General features: G+C 40.6%; 1 protein-coding gene and 1 long non-coding RNA gene across 7 annotated transcripts; both read right to left on the bottom strand.

Annotated features, from left to right (window-relative positions):
- Nucleotides 1–8,276: 8,276 nt before the first annotated feature.
- Nucleotides 8,277–14,845, bottom strand: LOC118479220. 6 transcript variants are annotated; one of them, XM_035983455.1, is made up of 4 exons: nt 14,702–14,845; nt 14,533–14,631; nt 12,682–12,796; nt 8,277–8,983 (listed from the first exon to the last, which is right to left on the bottom strand). In XM_035983455.1, exons 1-4 carry the CDS (start codon nt 14,762–14,764, stop codon nt 8,859–8,861), a joined length of 402 nt encoding a protein of 133 aa, XP_035839348.1. In that variant the 5' UTR covers nt 14,765–14,845; the 3' UTR covers nt 8,277–8,858. The 6 variants fall into 6 exon arrangements, 1 of the variants encoding a protein (XP_035839348.1); XR_004879752.1 differs by lacking the exon at nt 8,277–8,983 and adding exons at nt 10,643–10,719; nt 10,990–12,601 and having other exon boundaries at nt 14,533–14,845; XR_004879753.1 differs by lacking the exon at nt 8,277–8,983 and adding exons at nt 10,643–10,719; nt 10,990–12,436 and having other exon boundaries at nt 14,533–14,845.
- Nucleotides 14,846–20,854: 6,009 nt separating this feature from the next.
- Nucleotides 20,855–22,109, bottom strand: LOC118486752. The gene is made up of 3 exons (XR_004879750.1): nt 22,020–22,109; nt 21,178–21,377; nt 20,855–21,092 (listed from the first exon to the last, which is right to left on the bottom strand). It is a non-coding gene; the product is annotated as an uncharacterized LOC118486752 (long non-coding RNA).
- Between the last annotated feature and the right edge of the window lie 274 nt (nt 22,110–22,383).

The following is a 22,383-nucleotide window of genomic DNA, read 5'->3' as shown; positions in this document are numbered from 1 at the left end:
AACGAGCAAATTGACAGATGCGAGTCGTTGGAGATCGACCTGGAAGCTGAGAGGGTTAAGGCTGCTACGGCTGAGGAGGCGCGTGCTGTTAGCAGCGCTGCTGCGCTGAATGTGGCCCAAACCAACTACTCCGAGGCTCAAGGCATCGTCGATACGCTTGTCTCAGAAGCTGAATGGATGCGCACTCGTGGAGTAGTGCTGGTAAGTGCCTTTGTCTTATGCTTTTTCTTGTTGAGAGTTTTATCTTTAATGCTTTTTGTTTTTTGTGAAGGTTGCCAACTCCATCCTGAATGCGGCGAGCTAGACCGCGCCGTAGCGGCTCTGACAGATGCGGCGCGTGCGGTGGGTCATCGGGGAGGCTACCTGGAGTGTGCCGATCACGTTGAGCAGATGCTTGGGCAGGAATTTGACATAAGTCATTGCTCAGTGACGGAACATGCTGATGCTGCACTGGCAAGTGCTGAAAACTCCTATGACAACCTTTCCTTGCCTATCATGGAGTTGGTTGTTGAATCGTTGAAGAAAGACGACTGGTGCCAGCGTCTTAAGGCAGTCCTCGATCCACCAGTTACCGTCGAGTTGTCCGACGAAGAGCCAGCTGGTGATGATGGCGAGTGATGATGATGGTGATGATGATGGCAACGATGATGATGGTGAAGATGACGGAGATGATGGTGATGATCGACGCGATGAATAGGATAGTTTGTTGAATAGGTGGTTGATAGGCATTTGTGCCTTTGTAATTTCTTCGGACACTCTATGTACAATGCTGCGCATTTGCGCAAGTTTTAAATGAAATGAAACATTTTGGTTTTTTCCGTTGCAATTATTGCATTGCTATAAAAACTTTATGTTAAATTAGCTCGAATAAATGGAAGCGTTTTTTAAGTATTAAGGTATCCACCCGGTCTCGCGCTTTGTTCGCGGAGGACCTTGGAGGTGGTTTGAACAACCCTGAAATGCTGGAGCGTTTTCGCGCTAATCAAAAGTTTAGCATGCATTTGTAACGAAAAAATGTAATAGAAAAACATGTCGTATGTTTTCATTCAAGTCAGAAATGGGCGCTTAGGCCTTCATACATAATTGCTAATGGCTTGTAGCCGGCGTAGTGAATTGAAAGATGGCGCAAGGCCGAAATAGATTACATGTAACATTTGCGCAATTGTTGCGCATTCCAAGTTCTTGGTAAGATGTGGCCATCTAGGGTGCGCAATTTGTAGGCCCCTTTGCCCAGGACCTCATGAATCAGATATGGGCCTTCCCATTTAGGTGCCAATTTCCCTGGACGTTCCGCATTTGATGCTTCATTGTCGCGAAAGACGTATTCCCCTGGGTTGAAGGTACAAATGCGAACCCTTGTGTTGTAGTACCTTTCCAGCTGGGTTTTGTATTTGGCCTCTCTGATTCTCGCGATTTCGCGTCTTTCTTCTAACAGGTCCAAGTCTAGGCGCCTTTCCGCTTCATTGTCAACTGCGTTGACCGTTGTCATGCGTGGCGAGGGCAGGCCAATCTCCGCCGGAATGACCGCCTCTGAGCCATAGACCAGGCTGAAAGGGGTCTCGCCGGTACTCGTCTTTGGCATGGTCCGATGAGCCCATAAAATGCTTGGGAGCTCATCAACCCATCCGCGCCGCCTTGTTCCTAATCTGGCCTTTATCCCTTCGACGATGCATTTGTTCACACTTTCCACTTGTCCGTTGCCTTGTGGGTGCGCAACGGATGTGAAAGTGTGTTCGATGTTCATCTCCTTCATCCATTTCTTAAGATCGTCCGAAGCAAAGTTGGTGCCATTGTCAGTCACGATCTTGAGCGGGAGGCCAAATCTGCATATGATGTGCTCCCATATGAATTTGCGCACAATCATAGCTGTGGTGGATGCAAGGGCTTTGGCTTCTACCCACTTTGTGAAGTAGTCGACAGCTACTATGATGAACTTTACGGCGCCGGGAGCATCCGGGAAGGGTCCCACCATGTCAATTCCCCATTGCTGAAAGGGCCATGCGGTGGATACGGGGATAAGATCATTTTTAGGGCGCAGCGTTTTTGGAGAGTGCCTCTGGCAAGAGTCACATTTGCGGATCTCCTTCATTGCGTCAACATGCATACCAGGCCAGTAGTAACCGGCGCTCATGATCTTCGCGACAACCATCCGTGGTCCGGAGTGGATGCCGCAAATCCCTTCGTGGATTTCCCTTATCAGATAATTCGCATCCTGGGGGTCCACACAGCGCAGTAGTGGCCCTAGGAAGGATTTTCGGTACAAGATACCGCCGTTCATTTCGTATTGTAGGGCTTTGTTTTGGATCTTCCTTGCTTCCGCTTTGTTTTCAGGGAGCCCCTTCTTGCAAGTATTGGATGATTGGGTCATCCACGATGGTTGCCCTGTTTCGATCACGTTCACTTGTCGCAGTAATACCGATGGATTCTTGAGTACCTCTATCCTTACATCCTTGGCGAGATGTTGAAAGGAAGTCGAGGCAAGCTTGCTCAAGGCATCGGCAGGCTTGTTTTCTGAGCGATTGATATGTATAACCTGTGATTTCGAATTGTTGGAGCAATTCTTTCGCTTGTTCCAGATATAGAGCCATGACTTCTCCCTTCGCGTCGTATATGCCGTTTACTTGACTGGCTATCAGGAGTGAGTCAACATGTGCGCGCAAGTTTCTTGCTCCCATCTTGATGGCGAGGCGTAAGCCTGCCAGAAATGCTTCGTACTCAGCCTCGTTGTTGGTGTTTTTGAAGTCCAACTTAATGGCGTAAGTAAACTCGTGCTTTTCTGGGCTCACTAGGCGTAAACCTGCTCCGCGCCATCTTCATTTGATGCCCCGTCGGTGTAAAGCATCCAAGTCTCCTCTGTTGTATTTTCCTTGGGAGTCTCTATCATCTCGCATTCCTTGAGCCGGCACTTCTGTGATGAAGTCGGCGAGGACCTGCCCTTAATGGCCGGGCGCGGTCTGTACAAGATGTTGTGGCCGCCCAGTTCAATGGCCCATTTTGCCAACCTGCCTGATGTCTCAGGCTTCTGTAGTATGGTGCCAATGTGGAAATTTGTAAGCACAGTTATCACATGGCCTGTGAAGTATCGGCGCAACCTTCGGGAGGCGTGTAGCAGTGCAAGAACCAGCTTTTCCATTGTGGAATATCTTGTTTCTGGGTCAGTGAGTACCCTGCTGACATAGTAGATCGGGGTTTGTACCCCGTTTCTGTCGACCAATAACACTGACCCTACTGCCTTATCCGAGGAGGACAAGTACAGTACGAGGGGCTCCTTCTCAAATGGTGCAGTCAGGGTAGGGAGTTCGATCAACACGCTTTCATTTGTTGAAAAGCTGTTTCGGCTTCCGGGGTCCATTTGAACTCTTGCTTCTTCACGCAATTGCGCAACGTGCTAATGAAGGGATACGACTTTGCGGCGTGATTGGAGAGAAAACGATTAAGCGCGGCCAGCCGGCCGGCTAGTCGTTGCATTTCCTTGATGTTTCTCGGTGAGGGCATTCGCTCAATAGCTTGTACTTTCTCTGGATTCACCTTGAAACCGCCGTTTGTGACAATGAAGCCTAGAAACTTCCCCTCTTCCATGCCAAAGGAACACTTGGCTGGATTTAGCTTCATATTTACGCTGCGCAATGAGTTGAACGTTTTCTCGATGTCTTTCAACATTTGGTCCTCCTCAGGACTTTTAACCACTAGATCATCGATATAAACCTCAATATGCTTTCCGATGTCACCTGCGAAGGTCTTGTCCATCAAGCGTTGATATGTCGCGCCTGCATTCTTCAGGCCAAAAGGCATCTTTGTGTAGCAGAAGATTCCAAGATCCGTTCTGAACGCTGTCTTGTCTTCATCTTCTAGCTTCATCTGCACTTGATGGTATCCTTTGTAGCAATCCAAAAAGCACTTCCACCGGTATGGCGCGAGAGAATCTATTTTTTTATCGATCTCAGGCAAGGAATAGCAATCCTTTGGGCACGCCTTGTTGAGATCAGTGTAGTCTACGCACATGCGCCATCCGCCATTTGATTTTTCGACCATCACGGGGTTCGCCACCCAACTCTGATATCTTACCTCTCGCAGGATCCCGGCTTTGAGCAGCTCACATACCTGCTCGTTCATTGCTTTTGTCTTGTCTGCCCCTAGGCTGCGCCTTCTTTGGACCTTTGGCTGGACAGATGGGTACGTGTTTAAGCAATGCTCGGTGATGTTGCGCGGGACACCGGTCATGTCTGCCGGTGTCCAGGCAAATATATCCATGTTTCGAAACAGCAGTTGCTTTAGACGTGTTCTGATGTCTGACGAAATGTCGTGGCCAATTGTCACAGTCTGCTCGGGGTATTTTCGGTTTAAAACCCATTTCTCCGGCTCGGTCGTGGAGACCTTCGCCGCCTTTGTTGGGGGCAGCTCTTCAGTTGACATTACTTCTTTCTTGGCATATATGATTGCTACTCCTGTCTTGGTTGGGAAACCTATCGCAGAGTGAGGCGTTGAAGTCACCATGTTTAGCTCGCCTTGTGTTTCCCTCCCAATAAGCACATCATGCCTCGATTTCACTGGCATTACCATGAAGTTCACATTTGTTGTTCTTGAGTGTTTCCCGTCAGAGAGCGTGACGGGGAAACTGATCTGTCCGAGAGGAAAAAACCATCTCGTTGCAAAATCCAGACAAAGGATAATCGACAGGTTCGAGTCGCGCTTTATCCTCTTCATCCAACTGATTGAAACACTGTTCGTAAATAATGTCGGCAGTACTCCCCGAGTCTATGAATATGTAGTCAGTTTCATAATGCCCGATTATGCGGTGATGACCACAGGACGTGTGGCGCGAGGTCCGCCACGCACTACTGGAAATATAACTTGCTGCTCTTGCCAAGAAGGTTCATAAGGGCGTTTGCCTTTCTCTTTCGCGCTGTACCTGGGTCCGTTGACCATGTGAGTTTCTAGTCGACGGACCTTTTTGTGGTTCCCTTCATCGTGGCGCTGGAGTTGACGGGTTTCCTTGCGTACATTCTTCACTAAATGGCTTAGCTTGCCGCTTTTGAGCGCTCTCTCGATTTCTTGGTGCAAGCTGTAACAGTCGTCAGTCAGGTGCCCTGAATCTTTGTGAAAATCGCAGTACAAGTTAGGGTCTTGCCCTTTCTTGTTTGTCATTGGCCTTGGCGCCTTGAAATCGACATTCTCCGTCATCAATACCTCCTTTGGAGTTTTTGTGAGCGGAGTCCAGTGTTTGTCACGATTGTCGTCTCTGACCGCCTTCTTGTAACCGATTCGGTCAATCGTTTCTCGCGCATCTTCTTTGTATCGCGGCCTGTCGTCACGGCCTCTTGGTCTCTCAGACTTCCAGTCATGACTCTTGTATTTGTTACGCTTGTTGTTGTTGTCGCGCGTACTTCCTCTTGAAAATCGATCTTCTGGGTAGTAGCCCTTTCCACCAGCAAGGGACTCCTCAGTTTGCGCGACGATTTTTGCGGCTTCCATCAGTTTATCCCACTCCTTCGGCATTCCATCTTTGCCTGTGATGGTTCTAATGAGACTATCACAGCGTATAGCCTTTTTGAAGTGACAGCGCATGAGTTGCTCACTGACGCCGCCAATTTCCAGGCACTCTTTGTCAAAACGCGTGATGAAGTCCTCCAGACCTTCACCATCTCTTCGCCAAATATCTTCTACTTCAGCTGTGTCGCGTTGGTAGCGACGTTGTTGGCTAAAGTAGCTTAAGAATTGCGTCTTGAAAATCTGTCCATGATTTAATCTTCCCAAGCGGGAGGTGTCAAACCAGGCGCGAGCCGCTCCGGTAAGAGTTTGAATGAAAGGTGGCACCACATGGGCATATTCCACCACCCATGCAGCCCACACTCGTGAATGTTCTGACGTGATCGTCTGGGTCAGTCAACCCATTGAATTCCCAACAGTTGGGGGTAGCTTTTCTCGTGAAAGCGGCGCGAGTGAAATTTTTCGGGATAACTTGGAGTGTTCCGCAGCTTCCGCTGGTCTGTATGCCAGGCGGAAATCTCTTTCAGCTTCTTCTGTTGTAGCCAATGTGTTGTCTTGGCTTGTAGTACTCATGGTTTTTGGTAAACGTTAAAGACTGACGATTCTTCGTCACCTTCCCATGTGGGATCATATGGGTCCGTTTCTTCCCATTCATTGTTCATGTTGCGCGGCGTGAGCCGGCTGTGAACAGGGCCTCGTGAAGGTTCGACGGATATATAAGTAACTATCCGTTTCCCCTCTTGTATCGGCGTGTCTTGTACGCTTAAACGTTGTAGGGGGAGGCCTGTGGTTCTGCCTTGTATATTGGCTGGTGGGGGCATTTGGCGCACCCCTGACTCTGAGGGGTGACCAAGGACGGTTCTGCCGCAAAACTGCCTGCTGCGCGATGAGCGATTGGTATGATGCTTGCATGATAGTGGCGATGTTCTTGGCATACCATGAGGCTGGGGTTTCGCCTTCTGTAAGCCAAGTAATGCAGATACATTTTGAGGTGGCGCTGTGTTCGAAGGTCCTTGTCCGTTCCCTGGGGTGACCACTTGGGTGATGCGGGTGAAACTCCCGAGCGGACCCCAGTATTGTTGATTTCAACTTCGCCGATTTTTCGATTTGTTGGGCTTGGAAGTTTTGGATTCCTTCGCCCAACGCCGTGTTAGAGTTGGTTCCGAAACCGAACTCTGGGATGATTCCTTGACCAGTCATAGTCGAAGGAAGGAAGAGGTGTCAAGGCTCAAATAAAGAAGATGAGGGTGGTTATAGAAAAAAAATCGGTGGGCGCCAATGAAGAAACAGTGATCTAATTTGGGAGTTAATTAGATTGGTTTATGTTCCTTTCATGAGGGTTAATCTTCTTTAAGGATATTTTGAGCTCCGACTTGGTGATCTAACGCAAAACAGAACACCGTTACTCGTTAAGAGGGAATGTGGGGGTTTCCCTCTTAACCAGGCTCCGGCGTGAGAATAAGCGACTGCTTTGAGAGTGATTAAGTGTAAAGAGTAAGAGCGAGAGAATAGAATGTTTAACCTGTGGAATGAGGTCTCTATTTATAGCCGGAGAGGTGTGAGGGGTTTATGGGCTGATGGGCCTTGGGCCAGAAGCGGACAACAAAACGGATATGCTCTTTGTCTCACTGGCGTCGACCGCTTAGTGGCTTCTAGATGCTCGTTGGTGCTGGCGCACCTTGATTGGAGCCACGTGTCATTGTTGTCGGCCTTGTTGTCCTTCTGTCATCAGCAGATGAGTGGAGATCGTGGGACAGTTGTCTCCGTCCTCTGATTGGTGCCATGTAGGCGTCCTTGTGTACTTCTCGTCAGGCGATCGTGGCGCACGATTGACAGAGCCTGCTAGACGCTCATTGGCCCTTTTACTGCCACTTGTACCTTATGTACCACTGTAGGTAGCCGCGCGCTCCCTGCTGAGTGGCTCATTTCTTCTTCATTGTTTTTATGCTAAGTGCTGATATCTGGGTTTGTTGTGTGCAATCCCTCGCGCGGGATAAATGGTAGTGCGATGTAGGTCGCGCGAGGTTGTTGTTAACAAGTTGTTGTGTTAAGGAGTATGGTCTCACGCGTAACCTGATCTGAGGTTTGCGCAACTTTTTGGGACCATACCCCTTCACACCGCTACTGGTTGTTTTTTTTTTTTTTTTTTTTTTTTTTGGGGGGGGGGGGGGAGGGGAGGGGCTTAAAAACTTGCACATGGAATTCCAGATGATTGTTGAGTTTGATTTTTGTTTGTATCAGGTCATGACCTAAGATTTTGAAGTGGGTTTTGTTTAAGTCTTGATTTTGTTGATTTCTTGGAGGTGTTGAGTTGGGTAAAAAAAAAGAATGTCATATGTGACGACTGGCCTAAAGGTTCATTTTGGATCTCGGGTTGCTTTGGTCGGGTTGATTCAAGTAATGTTTGAATACCTAGACCCATGAACAAGAGATCTGTTATTGTCATGAACCAGTAATTTAGAACCATTGCATACTAGATTTACAAAATATACATACATCATCATAATCTTGAAAGGAAGGTCCAATTTTGTTGAGAAAAGATAAGGCGTGTTCTGGAAGATAGAGTAATGAGAATTGATAGAAACTAGTGGGTTTTTCCGCGTTTCACGGCGGTTGTTATAGAGACATTTGGTATAGTATCAAGAGGTGTTTTACATTGATGGAAAATTATGAAACTGAATACCGGTATCACTACTGATGTTGTTCAGATGATATAAGTTTGATTCGTCAAATATGGGTTTATGTATTATTAATGTACTGATACTGATGTTCAATTTGACACAATACGATAGGTATACAATGTCAATTTATCATAAATACTACCTTAAACAAATGAATTTATCATTTCAATTTCACAAAAGAAATTACAATTCTTCATTGCTAACGAAATGTTTTAGCTTTGGATTTTTCTATGCCAAGGCAAACAAAATTAACCTGATCATAATATTAATATAGTGTTAACAAAAATTATCTTCAAAAGTTGCTGCTACTCCCACAGATCATGTCCTTTCAGTCTTCTCATTCAAAACCCCAAAATCAACCAAGTTTATCACAAATGACAAAACCCAAGTTACTCTTTCTCCATCGGACCTTCAACACCATGTCACGACTCCTGACCGGAGACCCGCGCAACAGCTTGTCAGAATATTAGGTTGTCCGAAATCACCCCAGCAGCAGTATCGTTGTCTAACGTATCAACCACCACCGCCACGTTATAAGGAAACACCGTCGGTCACCACTTCCAAAAAATACAATAGCAACCAGATCTCACCTCCTTCACCAGAATAGCTCCAGTTCGCCGGAAATCAACACCTGCAGTTGGCAATCGAATTCATGGACATCCTCCCTCTTCGCCTACCTTCAGTTCCATCTCAACCCAACGTTACCAGCGGCGCGGTGCTGGCAGTGACGGTGGTGGTGGTTGGGTTGAAGCATCGGCAGAAAATTGTCGTCAAGGATGATGGGAACGATGTGGTGGTGATGATATGAGCAGGTCCTATGACGAACAGCATAGATCGAATCAAAAGGAAAATAAAAGAACTCGCTAACCGCCGTTACCATTAAAACACTATTGCTCGGTTATGTTTTGAATTAATAATAACTAACATAATTATTGATAATTGAAATATTAGAAACTAATACCAACAAACTTGCCTAAAAAAGTAGTCATTTTAATACGAAAACATGTTTCAACAACAATAATTGAACACCTACTTTAAAGCGTAAAAGCTAACTGATGTTGGAGCGTCTTTAATTAACCAAAATCAGAAACACTGACACATCGTTATTTTTTAGTTAGATCTTGTTTCAAATTATTAACACTAATATGAATCCTGCTTAGATTTACAAATGCCTTTGCTACCTTAATGGCTGAATCAAACCTGTACAATAATCAAGACAAACTCTTTTCTGCAAACCCCAACTTTATTAGCAAAGTGAAAGTTCATAACCTATAACCTAAATAAATACTCAGGAACCAAAAATCTAAAATCTTTGACTTTTTAGTCAAACCAGATGAGCCAAACCCTAAATCCTATTATCTGTGATAAATCAAAGCAATTTATAATCTTCTTACTTAAACAAATTAACTTTTTACTTAAACATCATGAATATCATCCCTAGGCAATCAAGTTGATACAAATCAAAGCAATTTATAATTGTTACCGATGTTGATATACTGAATTACAGATGTTACCTTAAGGGAGAGAAACAGAGCGATGAAACTCTAATTTAATAGCTTGATTTAAGAGCAACGATGATGTTGGTGTAGGGCGCCTGTGTTGGTGGAGGATGTCAGGTGTTGTAGTGATGTGGATTGTGGTGAGGAATTGCCCTACTTTTTGAGAAGGGGATTGTGGTGACGATGGTCGTTACCCACCAGAAAACCTCGGTTCACAGTGTTGATATGGCGATGGTTGTGTCGGAAAACCAATTTGAGGGAGGGTTACCAGTGGTATAAGCGGTGGGTTGAGTGACGTGGGTTATCAAGGTTACCGGCAGATGTAGTCATCAAAACCTATAAACGGAAACTGTAGACAAGAACAACGCAAATTGTTATATAAGTATAACTATTTCGACTTCGAGCCACGACGCCGTCACTGCTGCCATCATGGTTCACCGGCTTCGCGCCGGAGGCCGGTGACCGGAGACTCACCGGCTTCGGATCTCTGTCTCTGAGACTCACCGGCTTCGGATCTCTGTCTCTGAAGGTTTTGTTGTTGTTATGGTGGTGTTTTTGGCGGTGATTGAAGAGAGAGCAAAAGCAGAGGCGATGATTGTAGAGAGAGACTAAGCAGAGAGCATAGAAACATAGAAGATGAAAAGTTCGGTGTCAAATAAAGAGTCTTGGATACTTTACTATTGTACCGACCATTTGTCAATTAATCATACTAGATGTAAGCCCCGCCGCGTTGCGGCGATGCGGCTAGGGGCATACTAATTAAGTCGCACCGTATACAAACAAAGCATAAACGCTATAAGAGGTAAAAACTTAATCTTTCATGAACTGGTCGATTGTGTGTTTGCTAGGTGAATCTTGAAGGCTGGTCAAAACCTGCTTCGATTGCCTTTCTTGCAGCTATTTGGAAGTTGATGGTGAGATGGAAAAGTTCGTTTATGGCTAATCTCCGATTCTGACCCGCCTTTTTAGTGCGCCTATTCAGCACTCATTTTTACCAACTTGCAAATTTTACCAAGCCCACACATTTGGGATTGGATGTCCAAATTAACAACCTGAGTATCAAATATCAAAAGTTAAAACGTTTTAAGCTCATTTTCATGGCAACCCCCACATATACAAAAACAACTCAATGTAATATAAATTGAAAGATATAAAGTGAAATCAAACAACCCCATGGTCGAGCCCTAAACTCATTCGACGAAGACGAACCAGAAAACAACCTAAACCCGCAGGCTCAACGACTGCTCAACCATGGTAGCCTGAGCAGTTTATAAAATTTATTAACTTCCTAGGGTTCAGTTAGGTTTTCGTTAGAGGCGTACCTGTTCATTGTGAAGGCGGAACTCCGAATGGTGCAACGGTATGAGAACGATCGCGGGAAACGAAATTGACTACACGTTACCGTGTAGTCGATCAGCAAACTCTGGTTATAATTAACCTCCGGATCATAGTTTAAGCCACGCCACGCCACGCCCTTGAGTGTGTTTACAATATCCCAAATGACACTTGCGGATGACACCACAAATGTAAATGGTTAGTAAAGTTAAAATTAAATCAAACAGACACCCATGTTCCAATCTAAGAAACCTTCTTCTTCATTAGCACAGTCCCGATCAATCTTTCGCAAAAAAAAATCCTCTTCCTCACATGTTCAATTTAAAATTTTAGGCTCAGATTCTAATTTCATGGCTGCAGTTCTGGTTGCTTGATTTCAAGCATCACAGTTGCCATGCCAAGAATGCATCATAATCATCATCACCCAATCTAAGTTCGTTACAGACACGAAGTGGGTACAACCCATAACAAAATATAACAACATAATGCACACAAAGGTTAACGGAAACACACATCCAAGGCTCAGGAAACCATCACGGCCAGGTAAGCATCGTATATCAGACCACCAAAAACTTCATACAACATCATCATAGCTCAACACATCGATATCCATGGAAAAAAAAGCAACAACCATAGCTGGTTTCAAACTCACGTGCAACAATGACACAAAAGCTAACCACGAAACCCCCAAAATTAAGGAAACACTATACATCCACAACCACCGTTCGTCGCCGTCATAGAGATTCGTAAACCACGACAATATCAAAATCTCAAATCTCACCCTCACAAAAAACAGATTTAACTAAACCAACAGACCCGGATCTAATAGATCGTCATCGTCTTGACGACTCAGTGTCGCCCAGGCTGCAACCGGAGTTGCCACGCCAATAGGCAGGCTCCAATCATCGGCGGTGGTGAAACAACAATACCAGCGGTTGTAACAACCACACCACAAAGTAACCCAACATTAAACCACAAAATGCAAAGAAAAATAAAAACCAAAACGCTGACCTGAAGCCGGTGCCTCCGGCAACGGTGGTGCAATAATCATCGCTCCATTTCTTTCTCTAATACCTCACAATCTCATTTGTATCATAGATAACCACAGATCTACGGTGGTTCGTAGTGGTTCCGGTATGGCTGGAGAAACGGGTGAGGCCGTGGTGGTCGGAAGCAGCGACAGGGAAGTGGTGATGGAGATGGAGGCGGATGTGGGCGACGGAGTGAGTGGCGTTGGCGTTGAAGACGATGATGGAGGGCGGTGGTGGGAAGGTGTCGATCTGGTGAAGAAGAAGTGAAGAATGTGATTTAGGGTTTAGAAGATGATAAAGCTGACGCCGTTACCGTCAGTTCACTGTTGTTCGGTTATGTTGTGAATTAATATATACTAGGTTTTAACCCCACGCGCGTTGCGGCGCGTTAATCCGAATCATTCTATAACAAATGAAACAAATCATGATAACATTAGAATCCCATTCGAAGTAGTACAAATTAAAGCTCATTTTGACCCATTACGTTTTCTACACAAACGGATACACTTTTTTAAATACTAAAGAGTGCAATATCTTTCAAAACTCGAACTGCTTCTGATTGATCAAACTATATATACAAACTTTGATATAAGACACACAAAATTGGTTAAGTGAGATAAAAATTTGATCAAAATTGCTTCTGCTTACCTTTTGTTGTAGTAATTTGTGATTTCCAAAAATGCCCTCTGTTCTGAACCCGTTGGACCATTAAGGTAAATTGCTTCTTCCGAGCTCTTGTGCACCTTGTCTTTTGTATATGTATCTGACCGTGTGCAAGATATTTGCTCCAAAAGCAGTTAGATTACAGTTGAAAAAGGTCATATAAAATAAGAAAAGGTTTTTTTTTTCAACTCATTTAACGGGTAAAAGTAGATGATTTACATGGCATAGGAAAACCTACTAAATTGATTTATTCAAACAAATGAGATTATAACTGTAATAGAATAGTATTTGTTACTATAGTTCACAATGTTTAAAAATCTGAGTAGATAGAAGTTCACAGGTCAATCTCTCCTGATCCAACACATTTTGACCCACACAAACATTTACCTATTTTTGACTTAAAATTATCTGTTTTGACCTTTTTTTCACAACAATCAACTCGAACATATTGGTGAATAAAAACTTTCAATATTCTAGCCAATGTTTCTTTTCTTCCCTCTCTCTAGATTGTGTACATTAAATATATTTAAAAAATAATTAAGTCCAAGTAAAAATTAGTCATTCAGTTGTAGGTCTCAAATCTTTTTTCAAAGTCATAACATATACTTGCCTTCAATTTTTCATGCAATATTTCAAGAAAGCAAAAGTAAAAATAGCATTAGCCAACTTAATTGGCTTGCATTGGCCTCTTACCCTGATCCAATCACCAAGTTAACCTTATGCAAAGAGTTCAGTAGTCTAATTTACATACTACATCGAAGGCGTAGAAAATCGAACACCTAATCCATGACTTCCACGACAATTGTGATGTTTGCTAGCATTAAAGTTTTACAGTTCAAACAAAGAGTTCACACAAAACTATTGCTGCTCTAGATCTCAACTCAACTGAGTCTGAAGTAAACATATTATTTATTACTTTGCCAATCTAAAATCACAAATCAGAGGACGGCGGTGATTAGCTGTGATGAAGCGGCGTTCGACGGCTAAATGAGCTAATTATAAGTTCATTAATAATGTTTAACTTCATATGCGTGAAGTTTATACACGCGAGACTGAAGAGGAAAAACATAATCAAACCTTATACAATGCCTCAATGCATATAAAAAGGATAAAATACAACCTGTTTTTGTGAATTCAAGTAAGAAGAATCTAAGGAAGGTAAGAATCTAGTTCCTAAGGGTTTATTAATGTGCTTTATAGTCGGTCAACATCGGTATGCTAAGATATTCTTATTCTCTCGATCCTCACTTTTGTCGGAAGTCTAATCCTCATAAGCTTAAACTAAATAGCCTAAAAGTTTAACTTCAGTTTAAACTTCAAATACAAACAAAACGATCTTTTTTATGTTGTTTAACACATGATCAACGCAACAACGCTGCTAATAACCGACACCTATTTATTATGACTTGATTAAAAAGTCACACATGCTTATTATTTAAAATCCCGTCACAAGAATAATCATGGTCTGATAGTCACAACTCACAAGTAAACCAATTGTGTTTTTTTTTTCTAATAAACTTCCAACCTAAACTAAAAAACTCATAATTCATCACTGTCATACACAAAATCAGCTTCAATCAACCTCAAAATTAGTACAATCAACACACTAATCGAATCTCACTTGTCAATTTCATCCTAAATCAACAATTTGAAACCCTAATTTCCCCAAATTTTACCCCAATTTCACTCAATATGCTTCATAGATAACAAAATCAAACTCTGAAACCCCTATTTTCCCCAATTCTTCTTTCTTTCTTCAATCCTCCAGACGATACTATCAAACCCATGCAACAGAATAGAGCACAATCAATAACAAAAAAGGGAAAAAAATAATACCTGAGAGGAGAGTTGAGTTTCGCAGTGAACCCTAATAGGCGGCGTTCCTGTTCGTATGAAGGGGCGAAAACGAAGCAGATGAAAGAGGATTGAACCTTCCTGCGAGGAAGACGATAGGCATCCTAAGAATAAGAGCCGATGAATGACGTAGGTAGGTAGGCACCGTTACCATCATCATCACCGTCGAAGTGGGCACCGAGATGAGGATGCCGGCCGGAGGTGATGGCTCCATCGCCTTCTGTGTACATGTGAACGTTGTTAAACCAGTAAAGTTAAAGTGTTAAACCATTTGACGCCGTTAACGTGAATTCACTGTTCCTCGCGTTATGTTTGAAATTAATACATATATATGAATATATGAATAAGTGAGAATTGATAACGTAAATTATGAAAAGCAGGTAAGTTACATATTAAAAGTCGTAATTCAAGTAAAATAGAAAAGTAAAAACTATTATTCTTCTACTAGAAAATAGAGACAATTTAAATTTGGTTGGTTTATTAATTTTTAAAGCAGAAAAATAAAAAAACTATTATTCTTCCATTAGGAAATAGAGACAATTTAAATTTGGTAGGTTTATTAATTTTAGGAAAATTGGTCTGTAATAATCCCATCTAGAACTTATTGGTCATTAATAATCCCACCTCAGAATATTCCCCCCATTAGTCCCATCTTTCACCTATTTTTCCTATAATGGTCCCCGTTAAAAAATTTAACGGAGTTAAGCTTTTTTCCAAATTACAAACAGATTTTTAGGGCTTTTGATTAGAACAACGATACGAGTCCATTGATGTAAAACTTGCCTCGAAACGGTGCTCCAAACGATGAAAACGGCGCTTCAATTCGGGTGTTGAAATTTCCAATTAACCAAAATCAAGTCACTTGGAGCACCATTTCGAAGTAAGTTTTACATCAATGGACTCATATCATCGTTCTGATCAAAAGCCCTAAAAATCTGTTTGTAATTTGGAAAAAAGCTTAACTCCGTTAAGTTTTTTTAACGGGGGACCATTGTAGGAAAAATAGGTGAAAGGTGGGACTGGTGGGGGAATATTTTGAGATGAGATTATTAATGGCCAATAAGGTATAGGTGAGATTATTACAGGCCAATTCCCCTTCTTATAAGGAACAATTTAAAACGTGTAAACTTAACAAATAAAACTTTAAAATTAAGGGGAATTGGCCTGTAATAATTCTACCTACACCTTATTGGCCATTAATAATCCCATCTCAAAATATTCCCCCACCAGTCCCACGTTTTAAATTGTTCCTTATAAGAATTATGTCATATTTATCTAGATACGAATTTGAAATTCAAATGTTAACATGTTGAAAAAAAATCGAGTACCCAACCTAAAAAGAAGACATAACCATATATGCAATGGAATGAGACCGTGCTTTCATAATAAACGAGGCGCGGTTCTATGCACCACGCACGACGCATGATTCTAGCACCCCCGTAATGCGAGGGGTGCTTCTATCTAGTTATTATATATAAACAAGTTGACCAAATCTAATAAATGATAAATATAAAAGAAAAATGCAAGACGTGTATTTAAAGATACTTCTTTTACGATTTTATTAAGAATGTATTTTAACAGAAGGTGCAAGAAGTGATTTGCACAAACACAATGAGCGAAATGTAATAGTGACTAATGTAAGAAGTCATAAATGAGACAACAACCGTCTAACCACATCATGCGAGAATCATGAAAAACGTGGCAAATATGTTGAGATGAAATACACGCAAACGAGATATGTAATCTACTGTTGAGAGCATCAACATGGAAATACACATGTATGTTTTCGAAGACTATAACATATGGAAGAAATATATGTTATTATTGTAAATGATTTTAATAACATAGCAAATTTATTATGAGATATTTACAATAGTGATGGACTTGTAGATGCTTCTATCTCCATCAATGTTGTTTGAACTATATGAGGATTTGTCCTTAAATTGGGGAGAGTATTTCATTACATGGTTTTCAAGGTAACAACAATGAAAATATATAAATCACTTTAGGCAATTGGCATTGCCATTTTCTTGAGTGTCAATCTATTTGACTATATTAGAAGACTTTAGTGATCTATACAAATATTATTCATCTTGTTTCGTGATGAATGTGGTCATCACAATGACTTGGAGTAAGACTTATGTTCAAAGTCCTTGTGAGTCAATGGTGAAGCCTTGGAGATTAAAGGCAAATGACTTGTGATCCTAACGGATGAAGTTAACTATGGTTTTCAAGACCTTCCTAGAAACCGAGGTTTTGGAAGGTGAAATAAAATTTCGCTATTGTGTCTAAACTAAGAAACGAATGTTCGCAAAGAAAGAGTGTTATGTCCTAAGGCTGTGAAGAATCAGAATGATGTATTTTCTATTCACATGCAATAGTATTATGGTCTAAAGCATACTAGACTAATACTTGTTAATTTACATGCTCAACGGAGATTAAATTAACTTTAAACATTCAAAATATGTTATGACATAAGAATGAATTTTGTGCTTAAATCAAACTATAAATATAATTTCACTTCAAACCAAAAGGATTACTCAAACTTATTCAAAGTGCAAGCAATGTGTGGTGATAAGCTCCATTTAAGAAACAACCCTTTAGTGTATGTAGAAATGGTAGTTGACAACTTTTCTTAAACTCGAAATGAAAGGCAGAACCTTTCATCACCCCATTTAGATGTTATCCAATAACACTTAAATGTGGGGTGACTTGCATTTGAACGCGGAGGTTTGGCGATAAGGATTTTAGTAATCCAAATAAATGTTGCAAACACATGACCAAGTGGAGTACACAATGGTTATATGGAGTCAATCAAGTTGATTGGACTTGAATGCCAATTGGTTATATTCAAAATCTAGTAAGAAGTCAGTTATGACATACCAAAGGCATGATGGAAACGTGTCTAGCCATGAATTGAGTTTCATGTCATTCTAAAGACAAGATACATAACTAAATCCATGATGAGATCATGAGTTATAAGTCTTACGAATTGATTAAAGGGCAAAACTGACTAGTAAGTCAAGAACATGTTAGAACAACTGATCTAAATTGAAAATTATTGACTTAACGAAGTGAAAGATAAATTTGGATCCAACAACTAGCGGGTTGATAAGAGATCAAGTTGTGGAATGAGACTAAAACCATGGAAAAGGGACATGAGGGAAATATAACGTAGTTGACTGGAAATCACAAGATCTAGGTTCAATAGGACAACTTAATCATGAATCGAAGGGTAGTCACTGTGGGGCAAAGCTAATATATATGTTTATATATGGGCTAGTATATATATTTATATATCCCCCTAAACTATAAAAGGGTGTTTAGATACGTCCTAGTCCATTCCTATAATATTCTGTGACATTGTTATGAGGTTAAGCATAATAAGTGGAAAGATGATTTGTGTAAATCATAGTAAACCATAAACCTTCTAATGATTTAAAGGGAAATCACCTATGTTGGAGAGAAGTGTGGTCGCTTTAAATGGAGTTAGAGCACAATTCCTAGAGCTTCTACAGAATCAGCAAAGTGTTCCATGACCGTTATTGGACACGAAAAATGAAGGGATGGCCCGACTAGGGAAAGTATTGTGTGAATGTATATTGTCATTTACACAAATGGGGGATTGTTCAAGGACAACGATTCTACAAAACCCTAGTAAGCTAAGTATACTTTACAAAGGAAGGTTCAAAGGCAACACCTACCTATTTTCATTGGGGAATTTTGTGTGTTTTAATCGATCTCCATTCATGTAGGGGATTGTTGGAAAGTTTAGTGAAAATGGGGTTTTCACTAAATATTTTGGACACCAATAATAATATTTATATATATGTGTGTATAAATAATTATTTTTGGATTTGTGTTCTATGTTGTGAAAGTTTCATAACGAACCAAACTATGTCCAAAATGGAGCTAAGATGAATGAGATATCTAAACTTGAAGTTGTATGTTTGGAACAAACAAAGATAAGAAAATTGGATTGAGCTTTGTCAACTTGTCCCACATAGGTGGGATGACAAAACTTTAAGTGGTTTATAAAGAAAAGCACTCCTTGTATATTGTTTCCCTAAAGGCAAACACTAGTGGTACCCTATAGAGTGTGTCGCACCCTAACTCGCACACGCGTGTGGCGTGGGCGATGGGCGCAATGTGGCGCGCTTTGATGGCACACACTTGCAACGCCGCTTGAGAGCCACATTTGTATTTTTGTCCGTGAGCATGTGATCAGGTACATGGCGGGTGGCCAGCTTATGGCGCACCTTGGGCGGCGTAAGCGCATGACGCAAGTTCCTTATGTGTCTTTCATTGGCTACGGCGGAAGAGTAGTTTGCGCGCGACTCTGGAAGGCATAGGACCTACGGCTTCCGAATAGCGCGGGCACACGGACTCCATCTGGCGCGGCACAAAGTGCCTGTCGGACAGGAGCCATGGCGGGGTTCACCTGCGCGCACGGGCAACCAGTCAAATTGGTCAACCACTAGTGAGTTAATGTCTAAATGATCTCAACTCGTTTAATTTTATCATGAATAAAATGGGCATTTTCATTTTAATCTATTTAATTGTTAAAACAAGATTAATAAGAAATTAAACCGTATTCATTACAAATTTTATTATCTTGTTTATTGTCATATTAAATGGGGTTGACTAATTCTTTGTGTGATTATAAAATGAACATGGAATTTCATTTTGGAGTGACATAGAAAGAAATACACACGTAAAAAGAACTTGTCTTTTATGGAAATTTAGGGAAGTAAATTCTCTAAATTTGTCTTTATATACAACTAGCCTAAGGACCCGTGTATTACACAGGTTGATTAAAGATAATATCGCTCCATCATCGTTGTTTACATAAAATGTTATGAATATATACACGTCTTGAAACGAATCATGTAAAATCTTTTTATTAACCATTAATATGCAGATATCACAATTCGACGAAAATCTCTTTATACACCACATTAGTTGTTTTTTTCCGTTGTTGTCAAGTATGAGTATTTTGACCCCATTTCTTGTTTTCACCCTTGATAAGGCAACATACAATTGACCATGAGAGAAGACCGGTTGTTTGAGGTACAAACCAACTCTTGAAAGAGACTGACCTTGACTTTTGTTGATCGTCATTGCAAAACATACGGCCAGTGGAAATTGCCTCCTTTGAAAAGCAAAAGAAAATATCTAATCCGCATATCACTGTTGGTAAAAGAAAATATCTTCATTATCACCGTTGACATAATTTTATGACTTTATACACGTTAAAACACAAAAAAAAAATATATTAGAGTAGAACGACAAATTGAAATACATGAATATACAACATCACAATTCGTTGAAAACCTCCTTATAAACCACATTAGTTGTTTTATTCGTATGGTTAACGTCCCTATATACACCACAATTCGTTAAAGACTTCTTTATACACTTCTTTAGAACCAACATTATAAAATTCTACATGTTGAAACGGGTCAGGTCAAAACCAATACAATTCCTGTAACATTTTAAAATTCTACATGTTGAAACGGGTCAGGTCAAAACCAATACAACATTTTAAAATTCGTTAAGTACCCGTGTGTTACACGGGGTGGTCTCACAATACATAATATTATTTAATAGTGTTTGAGATAAACTTTTAAATAAAATAAATGTTGCATTAAAACAAATCAATTTTACCAAAAGTAGTACTATAATTTATACCTCACCATCTTTAAAAAGTACCGAACATTACTTTTTAAAGATGACATCAGTGTCAAAAATATATGACAATAGTATATAACCATTTGCCTTTGATAATCGTTTAAAAATATAAGTATCATGAATTTTAGTTCACATGATTTCACATTTTAGATTCTGACCAACAGTAAAATATAAATACACCTTTTACATTTTAGAATTATTTCCCACTAAAAATTTATAGTAATCCACTCAATCCTGGGATTATATTGGCTTTTATTTACCAGAATTTGCAGCCAACATTCATTCCTAACCAAATCTTAGGACACAACTAATGGTTTATCTTAACTTCCAAAATATGCCCAAAATACCCCTGCCTTATTAAGTCTCTAGTTCTGGCATATAAATTGCTCTTCCATCAACACCAAAATCTTCCCAACAATAAACCAACCATAATGAACATAAGCCCTCTAACCAATCCCAAAATAGCATGTTTCTGAGCATGCAACAAATAGCATTGATCTTGAAGCCACCATACCATGATGCTAGATATTTTTAATTCACAACCAAAATAGACAAAACAGCAAGATGTATATCAGTCCTAAGTACAGACCGTAAAGCAACACCCTACAGCAAACATACATACTACATACAAAGTAATCAAATCTTTGCGAAATCAAATCTTGGCAATTCATTTCATGTCACCCGTGTGCCTTTCGCCATATATGTTTTACTCATTCAAACAATTCTTCCTTCATCTCTTCCACCACTATATAAATCAAAGTGTTCCTTTCATGAAAATACTTTACGGTTCCTCGCGTTCCATGAACTCCTTGGAGCTTTTAGCCATATAGATGGCTCCTGCCACACTGAATCTGCAGTGCAAAATCGAACCAATAAGTGGTCTCTTGTTTCAGCTGTCACCTCACAAAATGCACATGCTATCATGTTTAAAGTTACCCCCTGTTCCCTGGAGCTATTGGTGTCGGGATCTTCCATCTCCAAACAAATAACCTGACACACATATATAGATATGCACTTAAAGTATATTGAAATCCAATATCACTTGAATCTCATCATAGGTTCATGAGCATCAGGAACAAAATGCAGTTTTTTACATCAGACATCTTCGAAAGCTTTCATTTAAGCTCACCAAAGAACTGCTCCAACAAAAAAAAATTAAATCATTAGTGAAATGGTTAAATATTTGAAGTATAATTCAAACACTGCTTTTATATTTAATTTTACAAATGGTAAAATATAGCTAATATTAAGTGGGTCAAGGTACAGGAATTAAAATGAATTAGGTTAAACAGGTCAAAATAATTCTAAAAAATATGAAACATGTCAAAATAAAGAAATTTAAATGAAACGGGTCAAAAGCTTAGAGCTGATTGGTGATATCCACTGCAAGTGTTGGGTGAAATATAACGTTCAAGATATCAATAACCAAACGCCATGTTATTCAAACCATTCAACTAATGTAGTAAAAAAAGAATATTGATCAATAAGGTGAAATATAGGTGAAGTTGACTTTGTATACCACTAAAGAGTAATTAGGTCAAATGGTAGTTACAGAAAGGGTAACATGTGCATAATATATAAAGGGAGACATGATTTAAGGGTTTTAACATACTTTGAAGCACGTAAAGAACACCATTCATCCTAGTATTCCACCATAACTTGTTAGTGTTACGACCCGTTATTGACCCGCCCGATACACCCATTCTCTTACCTTTAAAACACCACAACTTTTCTCTAGAACCATCAAGTCAACAAAATTAAGTGAAGATATTACTAACCCTTTTATGCTCAAAGTCAACCAAACTAGGGCTGCCACTTCAGTGCAACCATGAGAAATAACAAAGCTTCCAGTGGAATCTGGATTAGGCTAGAATTCAACATAGACAAAAAAAGTCAAACTTACATGAGGCCAAAAAAAATTAATATAAGTCTTGCAAAATGTATTGAAGAGATGAACAAATGGTCATTATTTTTCAACCTAAAAATAGAATAGACCAAGAATTTTCAACCTGCTACAATATCCATAGGATTGCCTACCCGTAACACACAATTAACTATGAAAGAAGACGGGTTGTTTCAAATACCAACCAACTCTAGAAAGTGACTGCCTTTGACTTTTGTTGATTGTCATTGCGAAACATA

Source organism: Helianthus annuus, chromosome 14, assembly GCF_002127325.2.
Source record: "Helianthus annuus cultivar XRQ/B chromosome 14, HanXRQr2.0-SUNRISE, whole genome shotgun sequence".
NCBI lineage: Eukaryota > Viridiplantae > Streptophyta > Magnoliopsida > Asterales > Asteraceae > Helianthus > Helianthus annuus.
This window is presented reverse-complemented; position numbering and strand designations above follow the sequence as displayed.